This window comes from Mytilus edulis, chromosome 4 (genome assembly GCF_963676685.1).
Source record: "Mytilus edulis chromosome 4, xbMytEdul2.2, whole genome shotgun sequence".
Classification (NCBI taxonomy): Eukaryota; Metazoa; Mollusca; class Bivalvia; order Mytilida; family Mytilidae; genus Mytilus; species Mytilus edulis.
In genome coordinates, this window is record NC_092347.1 from 9,245,276 (window position 1) to 9,271,575 (window position 26,300).

The 26,300-nt window shown below is 30.4% G+C and overlaps 1 protein-coding gene across 1 annotated transcript in view; it reads right to left on the reverse strand.

The window, feature by feature from the left end:
• The window catches only part of LOC139518366 (QRFP-like peptide receptor), a 38,822-nt gene extending 16,366 nt beyond the window's left edge, over nucleotides 1-22,456 (reverse strand). The window contains exon 1 of the mRNA XM_071309919.1: nucleotides 21,985-22,456. Coding sequence (XP_071166020.1) covers nucleotides 21,985-22,291 — 307 coding nt within the window. The 5' untranslated portion in view covers nucleotides 22,292-22,456. The remainder of the gene's footprint in view (nucleotides 1-21,984) is intronic.
• Between the last annotated feature and the right edge of the window lie 3,844 nt (nucleotides 22,457-26,300).

Consider the following 26,300-nt stretch of genomic DNA (forward strand, 5'->3'; position numbering starts at 1 on the left):
AGCCACAACAGTGCAAACATATATCACAAATTATTTAAACATTCATACAAGTATACGTATGAATCTAAGAAACACGCTAACCAAACGTTCGTAGTAGAAGATAATTAATTTGAAAAGGACGTCATCAAATAACGCTCTTATCTTGAACTTACATTCAATTTATAATATACACTTTCTTGATTAAGTGAAAATTAATTGAAATATAAATGCAAAAGTAAACAAAATAGAAGCAACATTGTAAAACACCTCTGGTGTCCTAAGTTCACGTCAGGACCACACCAGTAGGTGAAAACCCGATAAAGGGGTACATAAATAATAAGATACATCAAAAGTCGAACTACCAACAGAAATATAATATCACGCAGACAAATAACGGTTAAAATATAAGATATATAACGTTATCATCTCAGGAACAACTTGTATTATTGGTGAAATTGACATTGAATATTTATCCATTTTGTTGGGTACTCTTCGAAAAACTTTTGCAAGCATTTCAGCATAGTATGGGTTGAGAAATGTAAACTTCATACGCGAGTGAAATTTGTATGGAAACATGTACTGCTATGTATGATAGGCAATTTTATGGTTTCATCATTGAAATTGTCTCATTGGTCATTGATAATAGTTCGGAGATGACTGTTGTTGTCAATTACAATGTAAATGTTCAAAATTGTGGCAGATTAAGTTGTATCTGTGATTTCTGAATTCTCTAGCTAATAAGAATATATGAAAGGTGAAATTTCATGAAACTAAAAAGCAATGTTGATTTTTGTTACATCTGACATGATAAAGACAAAAGGAGAAGTTAAAATTTCGTTAACATGTCTTAAAATGGAAAGGAAACAACACATCCTTGGAATATGTAAAATATCTGCTTAATTGTAATCCCCTTTAATTGATTGTAATTAGCGATTGAAATTCCAGGATGATTGATCAATTTGCAAAACTGTACGATATGTTAAGAATTGAAATGAATGTGAAAGTGAATTTAACAATACATATGAGGGATGGAATTGTTTGGAACTAACTGGACAAGTTTTGAAAATATTAATTGTTTATAAACAAAAATGATGTATCAGTACTTGAAATATTAACAATTAGCACGCAGAAATGAAAACTGTCTGTGTGCATCATTGAGCATAATGATGCAATTTCAGCATTCAAAAGAGCAAAAATATCAATTGTGATTCTGTTTACTGTCACATTCAGTAGAAAATCAATTTAAAAATCATTATTTCTAGAAAAATTATATACTGATTGTTATATTTATCATATTCTGACCTATTTATTTTACACATACAATTTATTTCTGTTGTCAATATCGTGCTTATTTTAACGTTCTATAAGTATTATGATTTTGTTTCAACTAATCGTAACTTGAATGCCAACTATTTAAACGATATATTTGATAGTGATCTTCTCCTATATATTAAAGATGACGAGCCAATTCTTTAATTTTTTTCTAATGAAATTCATACTTAAGTACAGTATGTTCAGCTTACGTCTTTTTCGTTGGAGATAATTTGATCGCGATTAGGTAGAACTCATACTAAATTAAAACAATAATACCTGAACCAAGTCAGGAATTTGACAGTTTTTATCGATTCGTTTTAAACCCTCAGACGTTTGGTGCATATATATGTTGAAATATGCCGCATAGACTTTTGAATATAGTAGTACTGCGTATCAAATGTCCATTCTTGTATATATATTTTTTACGAAACTTAAAAGTAAACGTTGCACAGTTTTAGCCGCAAAGGAATGTCTATGGGAAATTGTCTATATTTACAGAAATGGAACCGCTAGGTGCTGGTACATGGATGTGTTCAGAGGTCTAGTACAAATACACACATCTACAAAATTATTCAATAAACTAATTTGCTTTCGAAAAATAGTGTTTGCATCTCCTCTGAATAGGATGTAAGATTGTAAACTTTGAAATAGAAACAAACATTCTTTATATAACCAATTATTGGACCCTTGAAGGTTTGAATACTCATACCATGATTATTATCTTTAATAAGACAATGACTGTTAGCAATATGTTTCTCTTGACGAATCATAGATACCAGGTTTGAAATTTTATATTTACGCCAGACGCGCATTTTGTCTGCAAAAGACTCACCAGTGACGCCCGTATCAAAAAAATGTTTAAAAGGCCAAATAAAGAACGAATTTGAAGAGCATTGAGGGACATCAATTCCTGTTTTGCCAAGTACAGCTAAGGCAATCTATTCTTGAGGTAGAAAAGCATTAGTATTTCAAAAACTCAAAGTTTTGTTAATAGTTAATTTATAATTATGAACATATCAAAGATAACTCAAGTCAAATCAGAAGTGCTAACTACTGGTCTGCTGAAAACCTCGGGGAATTAGAAAATCTCGATAAATACACTTTACACATGTTTTGTCAAAGTAAGATGCATCAAGTACACTAGAATCAAACCAGTTGAAAGGCCAAATTAAGCAAGAAGATGAATATAATTAGAAAGCGGAGATTTTGAAACAGCTGTGTCAAATACATCTTATATACATCAGATTGTGTGTAATCATTCAAAATTTCATTAATAGTAAATTTGTATCAAAATATTTCTTTGCATTTCAGTTAGCGCAAAAGTGCTGACTCTAAAACATATATCAATCGAAAAAGTTGCACTGAAAATATTTAGCTTAATGTAAACAAAATCAGGGCTGTATATGTATTAAAACTTGTGCATTTTTTAATGTGTGCATTTTTTTTACGCTATACAGTTTAAATAAACATACAGGCGGGGTCCACCAGTCTACAAAGTGAGACAATCCATGCTATGTGTTTTTATTAAATGGGTTTCTTTCTTTCAGTGTCTTTTTATGAATTATCTGTTGATTGTTCGTATAATCTGTTGTACTAACCTTTTGTTTGGTCTGATTTAAGCATTCAGGGCTGTTAGCCAATCGGCTTTTATTCTATTAACTTTGTAAATTAAGGCAACATCCAGGTAATCATTGGGGTATCAATGACAACTGCGTCTGGTATAAGGAAAATGTCAGGTAATTAAAACGCTGGCTTAAACCCCTGATGTATATTATAGTTGCAAGTATACGTTAGCCTAATCCGTACACCGGTCAGTCATTACCATACAAATTTATAGTTTTGGAAGTCAAAATTGCATATCACAATGTATTCCTCAAACCAACATACTATTCAAGTAACGACTTCTAATTTGTTTACTTTTTATTAACTGCACTTTATTTTAAATGCCACACTGACAATGAATACCAGTCGGATAATCATTATTTGTGTGGTGAATTAGTTTCACACTCGTGCAAGACGCGATATAAACTACTCAAACATTTTTGGCTTTTAAAAAAGTTGACATGTCTTTTTTCTCTTAACTTGTTGCCAAAAACACACAAAAATGAAAAAATGTCGTTTACGGGTAATCGCTAAATCGTTTAAGGATTTTCGAAAAATTGGCCTCGTTTGTAAATCATGTTTTATTTTTAGCTATTTAAATTTTCAGGCTGTCCCTTATGGTTTTCGAGACAATAGTCAAACGCATAAAATATTTGTAAAACTCGTCATTAAAGAGAAAAAAAATCAATTAAGGATTCGAAAGATGATTTCGGATATGCTGACTCAAGATGTCCTTACAAAACTAGTTTTTTGTTATACGGCTTTCTTATCTGTCTACCTTAATTACCATTCATTGTTACTTAATGGTTATGCTGGTCGCTTATCTTTTAATAAAAGCATTTGCGTGTTTTGACGAAAATAAACGACATTCAAATTAATGTATTGTAAATAAATTAAAACGAGGTCGCCGTATTTTAAACAAATAGTAGATTACATGTTTAATTTGAAATAGTCAATTAAAATTTATTCATAATAATGACAAAATATGTGTTAAAAGTCCTTGACACAATTTCAACAACCAAAACACTGTTCTGTCATCATAATGTTTTGTGTCTGTCACATTTCATATAAAAGTCATTTCAAAATAATAATAAAAAAATGATCAATTCTAAAAAACCTGTTTCACGGGTCGTTATCTTTAACAACCTCTATGAAAAAAACAATTTATTTTTCAACAATAATTAATCATTGTCATCGAAATGGTGTTTGTTTTCATTTTTGACATATCAGATATATGTTCTGTTTCAACGAAACATAATTTGTCTGAAAACTTTTTTAAAAATATAAATGATATGAAAGAAAGGTATTCCTTTGATATTTGTTTTTATAAAATTTGTTTCTGTATAAAAACAAGGAGATGTGATATGATTGTCAATGAGACAACTATCTACCAAAGTACAAATGAAGTGGATGTAAGCAAGTATATCCAACCATGAAGTATTCAACAATGTAAAAACCTAAACAGTACATGTATGGTCGGCTTTTAACATGAACATATAAAATAATTAAAGTGAATAAAACAACGGCCTAATTAAAAATAAAACTGCTTACGAAAAAGAAATTTGACAAACAAGAACCAACGACTATATATGGTCAATCCATACAATGTCTTTGAATATCAGCTCATCAAATTGCATTGCGGTTAACCTCAAAAAATAAAAGTTGTCATACTCTAAATAACAATTCGAATGTCCATGTTTTTATAGGCATGACGGCTGCAAGGCGACATGTATAAGTAAACCTGAGTGGTTTATTAAAAATAAACAGTTTGACTGCCAATAAAACAACTCTCCACCAACTGACAAAGAAGTTATAAACCATAAGTCAACGTACGACTTTCAACAATAAGCAAAAGCCTTATTTTTCTTTAATAACTGGTTATCTAATGTTGAAGGTATAGAGAACATGCTATAGGCAATATAACCTTCCTGATATTTCAGTTTTTGATAATTTACAAAAACACCAACTACTGTACACTTAAACAAAGACAATTGACTCACGTTGTATTTATCCACTTATAACTCAACATGAACATCATACACACGCTTTGTCTACATAAGATACCATTTGGAAGTTCATCTCAATTACAATGTTAAAAACAATTACAAACCAGGAAAACACACCTCATGCAATTCAAGCCTTTAGCATGTTTAGGGTGAAAAGCTTAGGGTTTCGAATAATTAAAAATAAATCATCAGCAGTTAATTTACAAAAAATAACACATCCTTGATATTTTTACTCAACACAAAAGTGCTGACTACCAAACACATTATATCGTTAAAATTACCTTACAATATAACAAACAAAATATAACTGTCAGTATAAAACTCAAAAAATGTGTGAATTGAGTAAATTGAGCTGGTTTGTTGATGTGCGTATTATATATCTATCCTGAATCAAGAATCATTTGTTGGTTGGTCTTATAACCTGTTGTACTGTTAATTTTTTTATTATTATTCTTGTCATCACATTTGCTGATCATGAGTGTCAATTCTCTTCGATGATTTACAACATATTCATGAATATCTTTTGTAATGACATTTCGCATAATGAAAGAGGAAATCTCAATATGAAAATCGAATATTACTTTAGACGGTACATATTGGTATTTATTAAGTAGATTGATAAAAGGTTGCGTCTAAAGGGGATTACATTATCAACAAAATGCTAAAAGACATATTCCGATTACCATTTTCACTTAGAAAATGCATGTACTGAGCCGGGAGTATGACAGTTGTTATACATTCGTTTGATGTGTTTTGGATTTGCCATTTGCTTAGGTTTTTCTGTTTAGAACTTTTCTTTATTGTCGGTATTTTTGTTATTTTACGTTTTAGGAGATAATAGCAATAATCCTATAAATATTCATGGCTTAACCAAATCTTCATTATGCGGTGTTTCTTTCTAAAACACATTTATTACATTAAACATGTTTATGTTCTTTATGACGTTTTCTATTATCATTTATTTGTGATAAGAATTGCAAATACCATGTTATGTACAATGGTTGTCTTGTGTGACGCTGAAATTCATCACAATGTTAACGATAACACATATCATTCTAACTGTTTATATTCCTAACAGATAATAAAAACAGATACTTAATCATATCATGTACTTTTGTTAATTTCGATTGTGTATACGGGGTTAAATTTCTACTTGTCATTAACTCTTGAACATCATTACTTCATTTTTATTGCAAATCTATATTTAAAGATTCATCTTGTAATCACATTTACCAACCTTGTTTACTTAAATCACTAAGATTTGTCACTCTGATACCTCCGCTGTTTCACGTAAGTGTTGATCATATCGAATGTGAGAGGTTTTGGTTCTGATTCCCGGCTGAATCAATCTAATTACATTAAAATATGTATATACTGCTTTCAGAACTGCAAGTCATTTATGTATTTATGAGTTCAATCATGCTACAGTTGGGTAATGCTTTATAAATCTGTATGATTTACTGTAGTTGTTCTCTTTTCTTGCCCTTGACTTATTTATTATATTGGTATTTTCTTTTGGAATTTGATATGACCCTTGGTATTCTTGTTCTTGGCGTAGACTTATGTCTTATTGATTTTGATAGGCCTTTTAATAGTTTCCTTTATTCTCATGCATTGCAACACAATTGACAGCATCATTTTGCAGTTGACAGTTCTTGTGTATTAAATAAGATTGAGTGTTCTAAGATAAAGATTTGTTTGGCGATGAAGTTTAACAGTGTAACTATGCAAAATGTAACTATGTTTTTATGTTTTATGTTTTGAATGAGAAACAAACAGAACAGATTCAAAGTAAATGAATGATCAAATGTATCAAAAAGTATAATTAAAATACAGAACTTCTACACGAATGCACAATTTAGAGCGCTTTTAATCAACGGAACAATTGATAATCATCTGCCATCAACCTGACTGGGTAGATACATTTTCCGATTAAAAAGGAAGCAAAACCTCCCACTTGTCTGGTCGTCGTCGTTTATAGTTCCGTAATCTTGACAAAACTGGGTGAAAAATCGAAATAGATATAAAGATTAATGTGACTCGATAATAACTGGGATTCAGCAGCCACACCAGAGCAAACATACATCACAACTTACTTTAACATTCATACAAGTATACGCATGAATCTAAGAAACACGCAAACCAAACGTTCGTAGAAGAATATAGTTAATTTGAAAAGAACGTAATCAAAAATCGCAATAATCTTCAATTGACATTCCATTTATGGTATATAATTTCTTGTTTAAGTGAAAAATAATTGAAATATAAATGCAAAGATAAACCAAAATAGAAACAACATTGCAAAAAACCACTGGTGTCCGAATCGCACGTCATGACCACACGAGGATGTTTTTAGGTGAAAACCCGATATAGGGATAGATAAATTACAAGTAACGTCAAAAGTCTTACTACCAACAGAAACATAATATCAAGAACACACATTACGGTTAAATGAAAAGTAATATAAAAAGATAGCCTACGTGAGAATCTCAGGAACAACCTGTATTGAAAAGTAAAATCACAAAAATAATGAACTTAGAGGAAAATCAATTCGGAAAGTCCATAATCACATGGCAAAATCAAATAACAAAACGCATCAAAAACGAATGGACAAAAACTGCCATATTCCTGACTTGGTACAGGCATTTTCAAATGTAGAAATTGAAATTTTATTTATTAGGTTTGGTACTCTCCGAACAACTTTTGCGAGCACTTGAACATAGTATATGATGTGAAATGTAATCATACGCGAGTAAAGTTTTTATGCAAAAATGTACTGCTATTTAGGATAGGCAATTTTATGGTTTCATCATTGAAATTGTCTCGTTTGTCATTGATAATGGTTCGAAGATGACTATTGTTGTCAATTAAAATGTTAATGTCCAAAATTGAGGCAGGGGAAGCTGTGATTTCTGAAATCTCTTTTCTAATGAGAATATATGAAAGGTGATATTTCATTAAACTAAAAAACAACGTAGATTTTTGTTACATCTGAAATGCAGATTTTAAAATTTCGTTAACCATGTCTTAAAATGTAAATGAAAGCAACACATCCTTGGAATATGTAAAATATTTGCTTCATTGTAATCCCCTTTAATTGATTGTAATTAGCGTTTGAAATTCCAGGACGATCAATTTGCAAAAATGAATGAATTTTACTAGGAATATAAGTCCTAGGACAAACGTTCCTAGGAAAATAAGTCCATAGCTAGTAAAATATGTCTGGCACTTATTTTCCTAGGAAAAATTGTCCCAAGACTTGTTTTTCTAATAGTTATATAACATCATAAAAAACAGTCAAAATAGAAAAAAAAACTATTAAAACAAAGGATATTTCCTTTATAACTTATTAAAACATGAATATTGAGTTTCCATTGCTTATAACATTTTCCTTTTATAATAAAACACATGGACATTTTTACCTAGGAATACTCATGACATGGACATGATTTCCTAGGAAAATAAGTCTGGGAACATAAATAATATTTAAAAAATTGATACACAACTCTTTAACAATATTAAAATATAACATTTATATTCACCTTTTAAAATTAAGGGCATGCACATTTTAACCAAGAACTATTATTAATGACATGGACATGATTTCCTAGGAAAATTGATCTGGAGACAAATTTTATTAAAAATATTGATACACAACTCTTTCATTTTGTCTTTAACAATTTTAAAACATACATTTATCAGCTGGGGACATAAATTTTATTATTAAATATAACTATGGAACTTTTAAAACATTACTAAAACATAACATGAAACATAAAATTTCCATGGTTTAAATTATTTGAATTTATTTTGGATTATAGGACATGATTATCTAGGAAAATTAGTCTGGGGACATATATTACTAACATCGGACTAAATTTACTAGTAAATTCTGTAACCTTGGACTTTTTATACTAGTAATATTTGTCCGCCCAGACATATTTTACCAGGACAAATTTATCACTTACACATATACATGTTGAAATATGCCGCATAGCCTTTGAATGAAGTAGCACTGCGTATCAAATTTCCATTCTTGTATATATATTTTTTACGAAACTTAAAAGTAAACGTTGCACAGTTTTAGGGGCAAAGGAATGTCTATGAGAAATCGGCTATATTAACAGAAATGGAACCGCTAGGTGCCGGTACAGGGATGTGTACAGCGGTCTAGAACAAATACAAAAATCTACCATATTCTTCAATAAACTAATTTGCTTTTGAAAAATAGTGTTTGCATATCTCCTGAATATGATATAAGATTGTAAACTTTGAAATAGAAACAAACATTCATTATATAACTAATTATTGATCCTTGAAGGTTTTAATGCTCATACAATTATTATTTTTCATAAGACAATGACTATAAGCAATATGTTTCTCTTGACGAATCATAGATACCGGGATAGAAATTTTATATTTAAGAAGTTGAAGAGCATTGAGCATCTTGAGGAACATCAATTCCTGAAAACTTTGCAAATTACAGCTAAGGCCATCTATTCTTGAGGTAGAAAAGCGTTAGTATTTCAAAGTTTTGTTAATAGTCAATTTACAATTATGAACATATCAAAGATAACTCAAGTCAAATCAGAAGTGCTGACTACTGGTCTGGTGATAACCTCTGGGAATTAGCAATTGTTCTTCGATTTCTGTCTCCTAGAAATCTAGTCCAAACATCCTTTATGATAATCAAAATTAATGTGCCCATTATCTTGTTATCTAATGTATAAGGCACCAGGATAACATTTTATTGAAAAAATGACTTGCCTGTTAAAGACAAAGTAATTTATCGCAATAGATAAATTAACATTTACAACAACACATATACATTAAAAACAATACAATTGATTTGAGTAACAGAAAATGCATCAACGATAGAATGCTTATATAACTCGATAAAGACACTTTACACGTGTTTTGTCAAATTAGGATGTATCAAGTACACTAGAATCAAACCAGTTGAAAGGCCAAATTAAGCAAGAAGATGAATATAATTCGAAACCGGAGATTTTGAAACAGCTGTGTCAAATACATCTTATATACATCTGATTGTGTGTAATAATTAAAAAATTCATAAATAGTAAATTTATTTCAAAATATTTCTTTGACATTTTCAGTTAGCACAAAAGTGCGGACTCTAAAACATATATCAAAAGAAAAAGTTACACTCAAACAAAATAGCTTAAATTAAACAAACTAAGGGCTGTATATGTATCAAAAATAGTGCATATTTTTTTGTGTGCATTTTTTTTACGCTATACGGTTTAAATAAACATACCGGCGGGTCACACCAGTCTACAAAGTGAGGCAATCCACGCGATGTGTTTTTATTAAATGGGTTTCTTTCTTTCAGTGTCTTTGAATGAATTATCTTATGATTGTTCGTATAATCTGGTTTACTATCTTTTGTTTCATCTTATTTAAGCATTCAAGGCTGTTAGCCAATCGGCTTTTTTTCTATTAACTTTGTTAATTAAGGCAACATCCATGTAATCATTGGGGAATCAATGACACCTGCGTCTGGGATAAGAAAAATGTCAGGTATTTAAAACGCTGGCTTAAACCCCTGATGTATATTATGGTTGCAAGTATACGTTAGCCTAATCCGTACACCGGTCAGTCATCACCATACAAATTTACAGTTTTGGAAGCCATGCTGTATTAATTCGTTTAGATAAATGTATTCACTAAGACCTTCCATTGTTAAATAGCGCTTATAAATAGCACTTTATAGAAGCGGACCACTCAATTCATATATCGAATATTTAGGAAGGAAGTGCGCTACTCAGTTTCAAAATAACAAGCTTTTCATAACACTAGTATACATTAATAGAGGGTTATTAAGGGAACAAAAAAAGCACTAAAAAAAATATAGGTCAATGTGCTTGTTGTCGAGATAGTAGCCATTGCAATTTGGTGGGAAAATATTCTCTCCTGATTTTCAAAGCTTCATCATTGATACGTTTAACTTCCCAAAACTATTAAAAAATAACAAGAACTTTATAAGATTTTTACAGGAGGCTTATAATTATACATGTAAAAGATTTATGAAAACAAAGTGTGTTGGAGGAGGGGGGGGGGGGTCAATGGGAAAAAGTTGTTAAGGTATTCAAATTGATTCAACTAGAGGATTCCGAAAATGTGACAAAAATCCCAAAACAGGAACAGCCTCAAGAAGTTACATATGATATTTCTTAGCGCATCAATAATAGGTTGCCCCTAATGGAGAATAAGTAATCAACAAAACGTTAAGATAAAAACACAGTTAAATTATGATACCGTATACGTATTTCAAAGACTCGATACAGTTAAGTTAAAACAGTGTATACGGTGATGTTGTATATAGTGACATTAACAGGTTTGAGCAATCATAAAGCTTAGACAAAAACAGTAAGGAGTTCAGAACATACACTTTTACACAACATTTAATTATATATTGTCCATGGCCACTGCTGGTCAACGTTTCATCCTCAAGGGTATCATCAGCCTAACAAGCGGCTTTTTTGTGTTGACATGAAATATAATTAAAATGTATTTTTTGACAAAGTACTGGTTACAAAATTTGAAACATTTCCCATTTCCATTCTCAATTTTCCTTTTAAAAAATTGTTCAACAAATTTATATTATGATAAAGGAATGAAAATATCCAAAAGCTTTTTACAAAAATATGTTTATGATACTCCTTTGAAGAAACGAGTTTGAGTGGGTCTTTCCAAAGTGCAGAAATGAGCAAGAAAACGTGAAACAAAAAAATACTGAATTCCAAGAAAAGTTTTAAACGAAAAATACCTTATCAAGTACATGTAGCAAAATCTAAAGCTTATTCTCATGGAGAACAACAGGAATGTTCCATACTTGGTGCTGTTAATTCCAGGATTTGAAAATATTTGGTTAAACCTCGTAGTTTTGCTACTTACTTGTTGGACAGTCGGATAACATTTTTACAATAATGTCAAATTTTGAATAAATTTGACAACATTTATTTCTAAAAGTAGCACCTGAAGTGTAAATAAACTCATCATAGATACCAGGACTAAAATCTTACACTTACGTCAGACGCGCCTTTTTTTTCACAAAAGACTCATCAGGGACGCTCGAATAAAACAAATTTTTAAAAGGGCAAATAAAGTAACATATTATTAAATAGGTGAAAAAAGCTGGTATGCAACTTCTCGTAAAAAACACACACAGTCTGATCAAAACTGTAGCAAATATGCCGTTTAGTTATGAGCACATTTCAGACAGTTTTTGATTTAATAAATAGAAATAGAACTAGTGGTAGAAATTTAGTCCAGCATAGTGCATAGGAAAATAGAATTTTAACTGTGCTTTTAAAATCAAAAGCAGGCGTAATACATTGATTGTTAAATTGTTTTTGATGAATTTCATCTCACTGTATTTTATACAATGGAATTATGGTTGGCAAAACAACTGACTCGTTCAAATGAGACACTTCGTGTTCATTACAATGTAGGTTGACGTTTTCCCCCGTAAATGACTTAGTAGTTTACTCAGAATGATCAAACCTTCATAGACATTAGTTGTCGTGATAGCAAGTTTTCGTTCGTTATCAATTTACGTAGTAAGAATAAATTCCATCACATAGAGAATGGAAATGAGGATTGTGTCAAAGAGACAGCTACCCGACCAAAGATCAGATAACAGCCGAAGGCCACTAATGGGTTTTCAATACAGCGAGAAAATCCCGCATTTGGAGGGAAAGAATGCTGTAGCTTGCCCCTAAACAAAATTGTGTACTAGTTCAGTGATAATGGACATCATACTAAACCCCGATATATATAAAAGAAACTAAAATAAAAAAAAAAATAAGTTTAATCCTGTTTATAAAAAAAGAATATTTAGACACTTTCGATCATCTTATAATGCTTTGTTTGCTGAACCAGCGCTATTCTCAGTTTCTTTCAATGGAACACGGATCATATGATCCAATCGATAACGGAAAGGATTCCGGAAAAGTTATGTATAAAAAAAAGGAAAGAAAAACAAAGATCTGTATGTGTATTCACAATATCTATTATATATCGCTGTGAAATTAATTATTTTATAGATACCAATATTATGAATAAGTAAAGACAACTCGTGTAGATGAATGATCATATATATATATAACTCTACATACAAAAAAGAATGGATCGAATGATCAAAGGAATTGAAGGACGAGTGTGTTTTAGGGGGAAATAGAACTACTAAAAAAAATGTAATTTTGAACACAAATTTTCATTATGCAGTATTTTCTTCTTCTTTTTTTAATCATTTGTAATATTAAACATAACTATATAATTCGTGACGTTACTTTTAATAGAGTTGATTAATGTTAAGTTTTGACCATGCCATGTAATGTATAGAGGTTAGCATGTACAGGGCAATGATATATCTTTTCATATCAATGAATTTTTGTTTATGTTGACGATAACACACATAATACAGACAATCTATCATGCTTTAAGAATTGTCAATTCTACACTTACATAATCCCATCATAATGTCATACGGTTAATTTTTAAATTTTTACTGATACAAAATGCAGCAATAATAGTTTGTGTCTATTGTTAGTGATGCTTACACAATTTATCAATTATGTTGGAAAATATTAACTTCATTTTAAGTAGAAAATCATTGTCGTTATGTTCGCAATCTCTCGTTGTCACTTTTGGAAATAATTCTGAAACCATGTAAATAATCTTTTAACTTTAAATCACTTGAAGTTGCAAATATAATCCCTGATTCTTATACTTTAACTTTCTCGCGGTAGTGTTTATCATTTCGAGTGCGAGAGATTGTGGTTTCATTCGTCATAATGTTTGTGCTATTTTCAGATTTCCTAACCGGTGTGAGAAAAATATTTCTCCCCACTAGTGAAAAATCTGTTCTCGGCAAATGATTGGTTGAAACTTTATTGTGACGTTAAATTTTCTTGTTTTCTTCTGGAGTTTTTTTATTGTGACGTCATGAAAAAAGGCGATCATGTCTGATGACGTCACATCGAAAGTACACAACTTTCCTTGGCATGATACATTGTGAAAACCTTTTGTTTTTTATATTGAAATTCTTTGTAAAAAACAATTTTGTTGCACACCTGTGTAAACTTTTACACGTTACGATTATTTGAACATGTTTAGGGTTCTGAGGGTAGTCAATGTCGTTAGATATTATTTTTAAAAAGAAGTTAAGAATCCTGTAGTTTGCTTTTTCATCATTTGCATTGAAATATCCCTATGTGAACCTTATGAACCCCCTATGTAATTCACTCGTACACAGTTCCCTTCCATAACGACGTCTCGTCAACTTCGAGCTTGTGTATACGTAATGTCTTATCTTATATTTTTGTAGCAGTATTTGACAACTCTGTATAGTATATGATTATGGCAGACGGTAATAGCATGTTACTTCTTTGATTATATATGTGCTAACCTCTTACATAACTATGAGCATACAATCCATATGAAAGTAATAATGTTTCAATAAATACTCTTTTTCTTTAGATACACAGATAACTGAATGTTCAATATAGTGTGTTTGACGTTTCGCTTACAACTGATATTTCATACGGTCTTTGATAATTTGGTCATGCCTTATCTGTATATCTGATGTTATTTCATATTAAAACAATGTATTGTATCAAAATGTTCTTGATGTAATAATTGTTCTTGAAAAATTCTTTAAAAATGAGAATGGAAATGATGTCAAAGAGACATCAGTCCGACCAAAGAGCAGAAAGCAGCCGAAGGCCATCAATGGGCCTGTCCATTATTTTGAATTCATATATTCTTTATTCGTTAACAAAGTTCAATGACAATAGCAACACATTCCAGACATTGACGATAAGTACATGTCCTTCCACCCATCTAATATGACATGTATTGTATTTTTAAGCATTTTTTTTAAATTATCCTAATTGGTTTGGTCTAAGACGCCTTAATATGAATTATTAGCACATATATTTCCCTAACATCAGCAAATATTTATATCTTCATATAACCTTCAAATGTATTTTTAACTGCAAAACCATAAATGTTAAAGGCCTAAGATATTTTGATTTGAGGTCCTGTCAAAATTTTGATTTTGACTTGTCATTTCTTATTTTCAGAAATCTTATAAGATGTCGACATTTTTTTTCATAGAAGTGTTAGTTGCGACATGTAGTTACAAATTAATTTAAGTTGAAAGGGTAGGTAGACATTTAATAGGAGTTTTCCCCCATTTATATCTAATATTAGTCGTATGGTAATATAACTCATTAACAATATATAGTAGAGGCCTAGAGTTTTTTTATTTGAGACTCTTGTTTCTTGACCTTGAAATTTTGGTCAAGGTCAAAGCTTGATTTGACGCTTAATATTTTGACTTTTGCTTTAACTTTTAATTTATGCATAATAAACCTATGGGAGTTTGTGCATAAGGTTGCAAATCATATGACCTCGAAGAAATAAACTGGAAATGACCTTTTGTAAACAGGAAGTAGTATTTTGTTGTACTAATTTATTGTAAAAGTACATCGAATCATATAATTTTGGAATCAGTGTCAAGTAGAACTATCAAATGAGACCAAAATTGACATTCTTCAAACCGGAATTAGCAACTTGTCTCCCTTATTGCACACAAAAATGTGTAGAAACCATATATTTTTTTTAATTCAACGTACAATAAGTTATCATTTCACACTGAAAATTACATTTCTAACGGAGTTTTAATATTTTTAACATCAAAATATATCGTATCGGATGGAAAGACCTTCAATTGTTCTCTGAACTACTACTTTTTAATTTTACTGAATCTTATATTTTTGTACAAACTAACACAGACAAAAATAAAAAAGAGCAAAACAAACTCACTAAAAAACAGCAACAAGAATCAATTGACACCCCCGAACACCATCCCCAACCAGAATATCACTCTTAAATAACAAAACTTTATCCATTTGAGCATTTACTGATTAACATATTTAAACTAATACTTACTCAAACGCTTATAATAGCATGATTTACAATTATGACAATTTTCTACACATGAAATGTTAATATGACATTGAAATTTAGAGGACCAGCATTTTGTTCTGTAGTATTCATTTGAAGGTAATTCTCAAAGTGAATCTTGTGATGTCTTACGTTTAGAATCAATTATATCTTAACGACGAAGAAGTCGATCAGTTTTTTAGACGTTTGTATAATCAAATTTCTTCATCATCAAGTTAAAACATATAAAAAGTGAGTATGAATATACGGTACAGATTGTTTTCATTGTCGAAAGCTGTACGGTTGCTTATAATTCATTACGTTCCCTTCATTGAACTTTTGTGGAAAGTTGTCCCATAGACAATCGTATTACATTATTCTATTTTTTTTAATGAACTATCTTTGTTTGTATTACCATATTTATTTACTATCCGAATCTGTTATTTGAACAGTTATATTTAATAATAAATATTTTGTTGCATGCGAATTGCATTACAGAAATCTAGAATACTCCTTAAAATGGTATGTATATGGAACTACAAATATGGAGTGTACTCTAAATATCTATCAATAATCTAAGCAAAAACATATGGTAATGTGCCAAGATGTGCGGAAAATATAATCATTCAGATTTCAACAGGTTGTTTTTTATAAATAGCAGAATTATTTCCCGAATTATACATTGTTAATACTTTTGATATCTTTTTTAAAAAGAAGTTCGATTAAGTAGATAAAACTTTAACACTTTCAAATTAAGTACCATCTTCCTTTGTCCGCTGTAGGATTTAAGAGGTGTACTTTTAGTAAACTACTTTAATTTATGATTTCGATAAATCCTTCTCATAACGGTTTTACATGTAAGACGCAACATTGATATATGATGAATGTTGTAGAGTTATACGTCTTAATTGGTTGCATGCTCTTTGCATTTGTTTTATATAGAAGAGGAACTGTCACTACATTCTGTGTCACTTTCACTAATATTCAACATGTTTTGTGCTTCAGTTTATTTTTCACGATTAATGATATTGTAATGTTATAATCGTGCAGATACTTCATGAGTTTAACTCATATAGATTGAGTATTATATTTCCATTTTACATTATAGGAATTGATTTTACTCAAATATATCCATATGTCTTACAGTAAATAGTTTAGTTACCTCAACCGGAGGTTTAATTTGAAATTTAAAACAAGATTGGCTGTAAGGACAATGGATACACAAAATTGATATCCGTTTAAAACAAACTCTGACACTTTAAAATAAAAAAAGGATAGAAGAACGAACTTAAAAATGAAAATGAAGCAATAAAAACCAAACAAATCATTACAATTTTTTTACAATCAAGCTTTGATGACTTACTGTGTTCAATTTTAGTATTTTCTAAGCTTGTAAATCAATACAGATAGACAGAAACTTAAACCAGACAAATGCTTAGAATAACAAGATCTACAAACATGGCAATATGCTTAATTAACTACCATTCGTATTCACGCTCAAATCTTTAAATTGACATTCGAATTAAATTAACTCAAAACTGGAATTTGTTCATCAATGATAAACGACATTTAAGAAGTTAGGCCGTGTTCAAATTGACCTAAACTCGGTGTTGTGTTAGTGTAACTCACATGTAAACTAAACAAAATTACGTTCCCATTGATAAAACTCAATGTTTACATGTAGTTTAAATCATGTTTTGTCTACATGCAGTCGATAGTCAATGTAGGCCTTGTTTAGGTTCAGTGTACACAAAACTAAGCATTTAGAACATTCATTTTACCATGCATATTTAAGGAAAAAAACATTTTTTTAATAAAATTGATATTTATAACAGTTATAAATAAAGTTCTTTACAGAAATATTTGTATAAACTTGATATATTTATTTTTTATAAAAAAAACACTTAACGTAGCTTTATTACTCCTTATCAAGACCTAAATCATCATCTGTGCCGAACACATAATTCATTTGAAAAGGTATTCCCGAATCAACTGGACGTACACAGAAATATTTGTCACTGGTAAATTGTTTTCTTTGTCGAGATTCTCAGAACCGTTAATATACACTTAAAAATATAAAAAAAACATAACCCCCTTCTTTTGCCAAATACTCCTTGGAGAAAAAAATACTAACAAAAGAAAAAGAAACAAACAGAGAAGATAGAAATGTAGTGATTCTTAACATCTCAATCCTTTTTCTTCGTTTGTAAGCACGCCGATGCAGCCCATGTTTTTTACGTGATCGAGACATCTTTAGTATCATTTAACTACTGCAAATCGTAAAAATGGCTTCATAAAGGAGCAACCACTTAACTTTAAAAAGGGGGAGGGGGAGTTCTGAGTCAGATTTTTTTTTCTCGCAAACGATTTTATTCGGGGTTTTTTATGTCTGGATTCAGATTATTTTTTTTCATCAAATTGAGGATCAGAATAATTTTCAATGTAAAATCCATTCCCCCCTCCCCCTTTTTTGAAGTCAAATGGTCGTTCCCTAACTGCTAGAAAAGTTGTCTCAAAAACTTGCATTCGGTTCTACATAATGAACATTTAAATGACATATAGTTTACAAGTGTGAACAAATCTTATGTACAGGTTATTTAACAAGGTGTATAGATGTGAACAAATTTAATGCGAAACCAGTGTACATTGCATTAAAATAATTGTAAACATGTTTACTGTACATGGCGTTTGATGCGAACACGGCCTTAGATACGTTACGAAAAGCACTTTAAACTCAACATAACAAATAGATGCCAACAACAGAGGCACATACATTCACTTTAAAAAGTTCGTGAAAAATATTTTATGTTTATAATGAAGATGTCACACCATGACGGGGTAACTTTTTTTCCTAAATATCCAACACAATGAGAAGAACAGCAGGTACAGAACTGTAACTTTAATAAACAGCTAAACATGCTATTGGTGTTTGACGTTTGAAGATGGATTTGAGTTGAATGCTGTACGACTGGTATCCTCTAGTGCCTTTTGCAGGCAAAAAAAACTATATTCTCTAGTACGTGAACATTTGTTAAAAGATCTTCCTATTAGAATGTGCACAAATTTAAAGTATGTGAAGTCTTTCTCTGAAGTTTGAGGGATCCGGGTTAACAATCTGAAGGAGGAATAGATTACACACATTAGGTACATGTTCCCACTTTTGCACGCCTGCACGATACTCTTAAACGATAATCCGACATAAAAGTGCTTCATTTTTCTTATATATATTTGACCTCACAAAAAGAGTCCACGAAATGTATCATCTTTCAACACAAAAACTCTATGTCTGTATTTTTACTTTCGGTGGCTCCTGGTATAACGTAGAATCTAATATGAGGCAGGCATTACCTGTGAATGGGGACGAAGTCTACGAATTTTTTTTTAATCAAAAATGTTAAAAAGAGAAACGGAAATAGCGTAACTTTTCCGATTTTGGTTCTGTTGTTAGGGATTTTAGTTTATTTAAATTATGACGTCATATTCAATATAAACAAAGAAACGCTGACATCAGGTAACGTTTTTTTAATAACAAACATTTTTTTTAAATGAATTAGTATTAGTTCCTTTTTCAGACTGATAAATATACATTTTATTCAAAGTCTCATGTAAACATGAGCGGAAACGGAAGTAAATTTCTGCGCAGATCCGGAAATTCACAAATTCGAAAAAAAAATTGAACGATTTTGAGTTCATTAGTACAATGAAAAATTCGGGAAATTTTCCCGATTTTTTTTTTTTTTTTTTTTTTTATTGAATTTTCTACTGTAATAGGGGACTCCGTCCCCATATTATTTCGTATCGCAAACGTCCAGTCACTTCATTTCATTACTCCATCAGACCACATTAACCGTTTTCTGATACATATTGATTACCCTGACAATTTGTCAGAATATACTTGTTTTTTAACTGAGTTAGTCTAGAATCTGTTTAGAGTGGCATTTTGTTTGCATGTGAGCGATATGGAGTTTACCTCTTAAAAAAAGAGCCTTATGCAATATTCACAGTCATTTGTAGTTTTTTTTTTTTCTTATTCTAAAAATGAAATGATACAGTTAAATCACTTTGAAAAATATGATATCTTTAAAATAAATCCACGATATCACCATTGCAACCGTTTTTTTCTAGTTAATTTATTTTTTGTAAATCATCAAAACGTATGCATTGTTTTAAGTGACATCCCCATCACAACGGTGTCTTTAGTGTTAATATAGAAGACCAATAATGACATAGTGGATATTTACATCGACGGCCGATGGTGTTTTCTGACAATTCGTATTATTATTTTTCTATTACTAGTCTGAATGATATGAGAAATTGCTATCATATAGTACAAAATGTGTTACATATCGTAGATATAATTCATAGATTCATTATTTTGTAATTCAGGTATTGTTATGTCTTTACATTGTGGATTATTTCCTCATTAATATTTTTCGCTGATTACCTTTTGAGCGGTTTCATACTGTTTATTTAACCACTGTAAGTCTAATTAAAAAACAATTCCAATTAGTGGCATGTTTTGTTACATTTATTATCGATGCTAACCGATAAATCATTTAAATTCAATTGTAGAAGCGCTCACATACTTTTATACGGACTTTTTTCTGTACTGATAGAATACATGATAATTACGGGCAAACATGATAAAGTATTTTCAACAAGCAAACTTTGAATAGCAAATTATTCAAATGGAAAGAAAGTGCACGATTGGCATTTGTGAGAAAAAGATAAAGATATTAATTTTAATTCCATTAACGGTGGTAAAATATACAAGTTGTGGATGACATGTTTCCTTCTAGATTACCCAATCAGTTGCCTACACAAGCCGTTTCTAAATGCGTGTTTACTTCCAATATTTTAAAGTAACTGCAACGAGATATAATTTGAAATTCCTTCTTCTTCAGAACAATTTAATTTTATATAAAAATAAATCTAAAAATACAGTTACTCTATGGATAACTAATTATATGTATTGTCAAATTATGTTCTATATTTTTTCTTGTTTATTCATTATATTTCAAGGTTTAAGACTAATACTTTATCAAGTTGTTCTTCTGAAGCGCTTTCTGGAACCAAAAACTGTATATTCCATGAAGTTATGGTGTTTGACTCTCAATTCCAACAACTTATCAAATTTTAATTATCTGATTTTCTCCTGTAGTTTTTAATAATCACTTTTAAACTTGAATAGTTAATGAGTTCGAATAAAAAACAATTGTCTGATTCATTTATCATGTACATCATGCAACGATTTAGTACAAAATGTATGACCTTGAATAGTTAAATAGAGCAGTTTGTTAAATGAATAAGGAAATCAGCGTATTTAATGTATTGCATCGTTAACCCTTTACAGATATATTTGATCACTGTGTCTTCATTTAGTTATCAAACTGACGCCTTTTCCTGTTATTCTGTTCCAAAACCTTTCTATGATCAAGTGTGTCCTTGGCATTGTCTGTCTAATATTATTTGTCGTTTGAGTTCTTCGTCGACATATGCGTTTGCTACTGTTCATTTCTTTGTGATTTGGTCTTTATTATCAATCATATCATATTTTCATATTTTATATCTATAATTTTTTTAGTCATACATATTGTTGTTAGAACTTTTTTTAATTTTATAAACATAATAATTCAATAACCCCTTCGTTTTTCTAATATCATGTACATGTTATTCTTTGTCTATTAATGTTACCGTTGCCATATTATGACTTTTTTTTTGTGGAAGTTACAAGTCTCTTGTAAACGATAAGCGCGTCTTGGGTACAAAATTCTCAGACTGATAACTATGATTAGTACATTTTATTATTTTCCAATGAAATGTTATAAATAAACTCGCAACAATTGTAAGTAACAACAATTATAGTAATGGCATGTTTAAAAACGCATGCAACACATGTCCATCTTGATTGTCATATTAATGTATAGCTTATACTTATATAATTAAGTGAAATAAAATATATACGCGTACGAAAATTCAAGTTGTATGTAAACCACAAGAAATCAACTTGGGTGTATTGTTTTATATATTTTTTATTATTATTCTAACGTCCTTAACACTTATTTTTTCTAACAATGTGTATAGCATACATATCAACAAAATAACTTACATAAAGTTTGACCAAGAAACCATCTGTCCTTCCCATAAAATTCAATCATTCCAGCTGGTTGACATATTAGTAACACTAGAAGATCTGCTACGGACAAACTGCACAACAAAATGTTCATATGTGTTTTCATCGCTTTATTTGTTATCACAACTGTCAGTACAAATATATTTCCAGTTACTCCTAGAATAAAAATAACAGCGTTTGCGAGACTAACATACCAGAATATATACGGCGGAAGATAATAAGTTCCATTCTCTTTGACAGTTGTGTCGTTCAAAATTTCAAAAGTTTTAATAGTTTCCTCCATATTAAGTTATAAACTTTAGTTTAAATTATTCTGATAAATCATAACTACTTGTGTTACATACTAGGTGTAAGATATGTCTTCCAAACAGTCAACATATTGGTGTTGCTGGCATTCCATAAGGTTTTATAAAATCAAATCGTTGCGTCACAATAAGGAATCTTTCCATCAAATGAACGACGTAGTATTGATTTCTATGTTTTCATTTCATGGATGCTCCAGCCTTTTGACACTAGAGAGTTTATGGAAGGAAAATTGATTTAACTGAAAGTCATAAGGGCAATATACAGGTGCAATAATTTTGTTGATCATTAAATGAATAGGATAAAAACTTTGTGTACCAATATGAAATAATTAACTCTATGTTAACTTGAAATGCTAGTATAATTGTGTACTGTTGCTTTAAGTTACAAGTTTTATAACATTAATACCTTAATCAAGATAGAAAATGCATGCAAAATCAAATCGACATATTTTCATGCCTCCTGTGTAAATATTAGTGCAAACTTATATGGTACATATATACCAATGTGATCTTAATTCAAAACCTGATATATATACTAATGTAATTCAAAATAAATATCGTGCAAAAAAACGTTTGATTAAGTATGTATATAGGGTTTATGTAATTGGTAGTCAATTAATTTATGCGCCGTTTGGTTATATAAAAACAATTCGAACTCACAAGAAAATCTAAAAAATTGAAAACAACACGTTTAATAATTTCTTGCGATCGAAGCGCTTTTCTGGATTTACCTTCATCAGGAACGCTCAAAGCCAAACATTTGAAATCCGAAGTTGTATAAGTACCGAAAATCGTTGAAGAGCTATTTGTCAAAAATACCTAAATTAAATAGCAAAATTCATGTAAAGCCAACTTTGCCTGAAGGAGTAAAAACCTTAGTTTCATAATAATTTAAAAATTTAAAAACGGACAATTTTAGCAAAGTTTGTTAAATCATGTCAGTACCGAAGAACGGACTACTGAGCTGATGATACCCTCGGGTACTGATAGTCCACCAGCAGAGGTATCGACCTAGTGATGTAAAAAATTGAAAACAACACGTTTATTAATTTCTTGCGTCTTAAGCGCTTTTCTGGATTTACCTTCATGAGGAACGCTCAAAGACAAACATTTGAAATCCGAAGATCCTTCAGTCGACTATGCCGATTAACACAATGATACGTTAAACAAAAAAAAAACTAAAATTACAAAAATACTTAACTCCGAGCAAAATTCAAATCGGAAAGTCCCTAATCGAATAGTAAAATTAAAAGCTCAAACACACCAAACGAATGGATAACAACTGACTTTGTTAATCAAAAGTTAAATCACAAAAATATTGAACTCCGAGGAAAATTAAAATCGGAAAGTCACTAATACGCCATGCAGTGTAATCTAACAAGAAAACAAATTGATATAGAAATATCAAAGTTTCTTTTCCAAACTTTCCCCTAAAAGCATGAGTTCCTGTGTATTATTTCCTTTAACCTATGTGTGTTCCAACCTTACTCTGACTACATACAATTTGTTTTAACAAAGACCATCTAAACAAGTATCTTTTTTTCATAAGGTGGAATTTTAGGTAACTGCATATTTTGTTATGATTGGCTTTTTAATTATCAAGAAGTTAATTGCAGTATTTTATGATGTCTAATTCCTCATTAACACACAATAAAATATGTCATTTTGTGTCATAGTGAAAACCAATTTATTCACAGATGAAAAAGTTGGTTTTCAAGCCTTTTTTATCACTTTCATTAGAATTTCTTGAAAACGGCACTATTCATTAAAATCCCGATATTGATATTTCAATATGCTTTTGATAAATGACGATTAACATCTTTTTGAACAGATTTTCTTTTTTCCATACAAATTATTATTATTCGGAAGACAGAATTTGTATAACTGCTGACATCTTGTAAAAAAAAATGTACCAATTGGTTGACAGTTATGGAATATCTGTTTCACTTATCATATCGGCTATGTTCTTAATGTCGTAATTACAATCGCGTTTCCTTTTCAAGAATTTGACCTACCGAATTAGACTATTTACTTGGTTTATATATACATGACTAACACTTCGGGTGTCACATGTGGAACAGGATCTGCCTACTTCTGGAATACCTGAGATCACGTGCAGTTTTTTGGTTGTTTCGTGTTGCTAAGTCTTTAGTTTTAAATGTTGTGTCTTGTGTGATATTATTTGTTTGTTGGTCTGTCTGGTTTTTATTTATTTTTTTAGCCATGGCGTTGTCGAACTCTTTTTGATATATGAGTTTGAATGTCCCTCTGGTATCTTGGGCCCCATTGATCGGTTTACACTTACCAATGACGCTAACTGGGCGTATTTAATCAGCTAATATTGAATCAGTTTAGTTTCCCTCTACTTTTGATCGCTGTTTTCATATCATTAAGTCGAGCATCGCACGAATCGTTGACAAAAACAACTTTGATATCATGAGAATTGCGTATAAAAGTTAATATGATAACTGAATTTCAATGCAGAAAAAAAACTTAAAGCTCTTTGAAAGTAGAAATCATTTATTCATCAGATTTCAAAAGCTTTGTGTGTTTTGTTTGTACATATGTCCTGACGTAATTTTCATCTATATCTTCAGTCTTTAGAAATTGGTTAAAACTGAGTAATATGCATTATTGATGATGTAATACGTAAAAATACGATCAAATTAGATTATCATGAACTGAATTACAAATCTATACATATCATCTTAAACATTGAGCCTTTGTCTATTTTTCATCTCAATGATTAAACAGCCAAAACAGCTAAACATTAGAAATATAAGTAAATTGAGATGTGTGTTAATGCGTAAATGTTGTAAAATCCAAATACAATAACAACGTACAAAGACGATGTTTTGCGGGCATGATATTTTTTTTAATATGATAGAATAGTTATATATGCAGTGTTACTTGGCCATGTTAACAGTCAATAACTGAGTTTAAAAGAAAACAGTAAAGTTAAGCTACAAAATCCTAACTGTCTGAATTACATCAAAATCATATGTCTATATATTGTAGACCAACTTTTTTTCGCGGATACTTTATTTCGCGTTTCACCCTTTCTAGTCCACTTCGCGGCTATTTAATTCGCGATTTTCTAATTTACCTGATGTTGCTTGATATAGAAAAATCCAAGTTTTACATATTCGCGACGATTTATTTTAGCGTTATTTTTCTACTCGCGAACGTAGCGAAAATAAATAGCTCGCAAAAATAAATTGGTTTAGATTAGAAACCTTTCTCTCTTAATTTATAAGGAAAAACTTTAAAAAGCTAAAAAGTAACCTGTCGCAAATAAATGTGTGTTTTTCTTAAAGAATGGCATCTTAAATGACTACAAGCACATGCCTACACACAAAACAAAACAAAACCGTACGTGCGTATTCTTAAAGTTACGATACCATGTCTTAAAGTAATTTAAACATGCCGAGACACTGTATACACTCCCTACTGTTGATGAAATTTATATATTTCTCGTGCAAAAGTGAAAATGTTTTTGCATAAACGTTGAATTTGTTTGCGCAAAGGAAACGCGACGGTTGTCTGTCAAGTATTCTGTTGACTGATGTTTATAAGTAGAGAACATCTTACCCGGATATAATTTTTAAATGCTGATTACTGTCTATGCAATATACGTGTTGCCTCCATAATTTTGAGTGGAGTTGATTTTATTGTTATGCAATATAAAAAGGTAGTTTTATTTTACAGTAATCATGTTCAAAAGGAAGTTTTTTGTATGCAAGTGCCGTCGTACTTATGGAAGATTATGCACTGATATTTAATTTCGTAGAATTCTGTCTGTTCAAACATGAATTGATCTTATATCTAGGAAATCAATTGTACTATAATTACTGAAACAATAACGACTGTTGAAATAGCGTAAAGGAATTCCTATTGTATTAAAAAGAATTTGTTATTAATATTTACCCGAAGGACATACCAGGTAATAGTTGTATCATTTGCAGCATTTGAAATAATATTATAAGG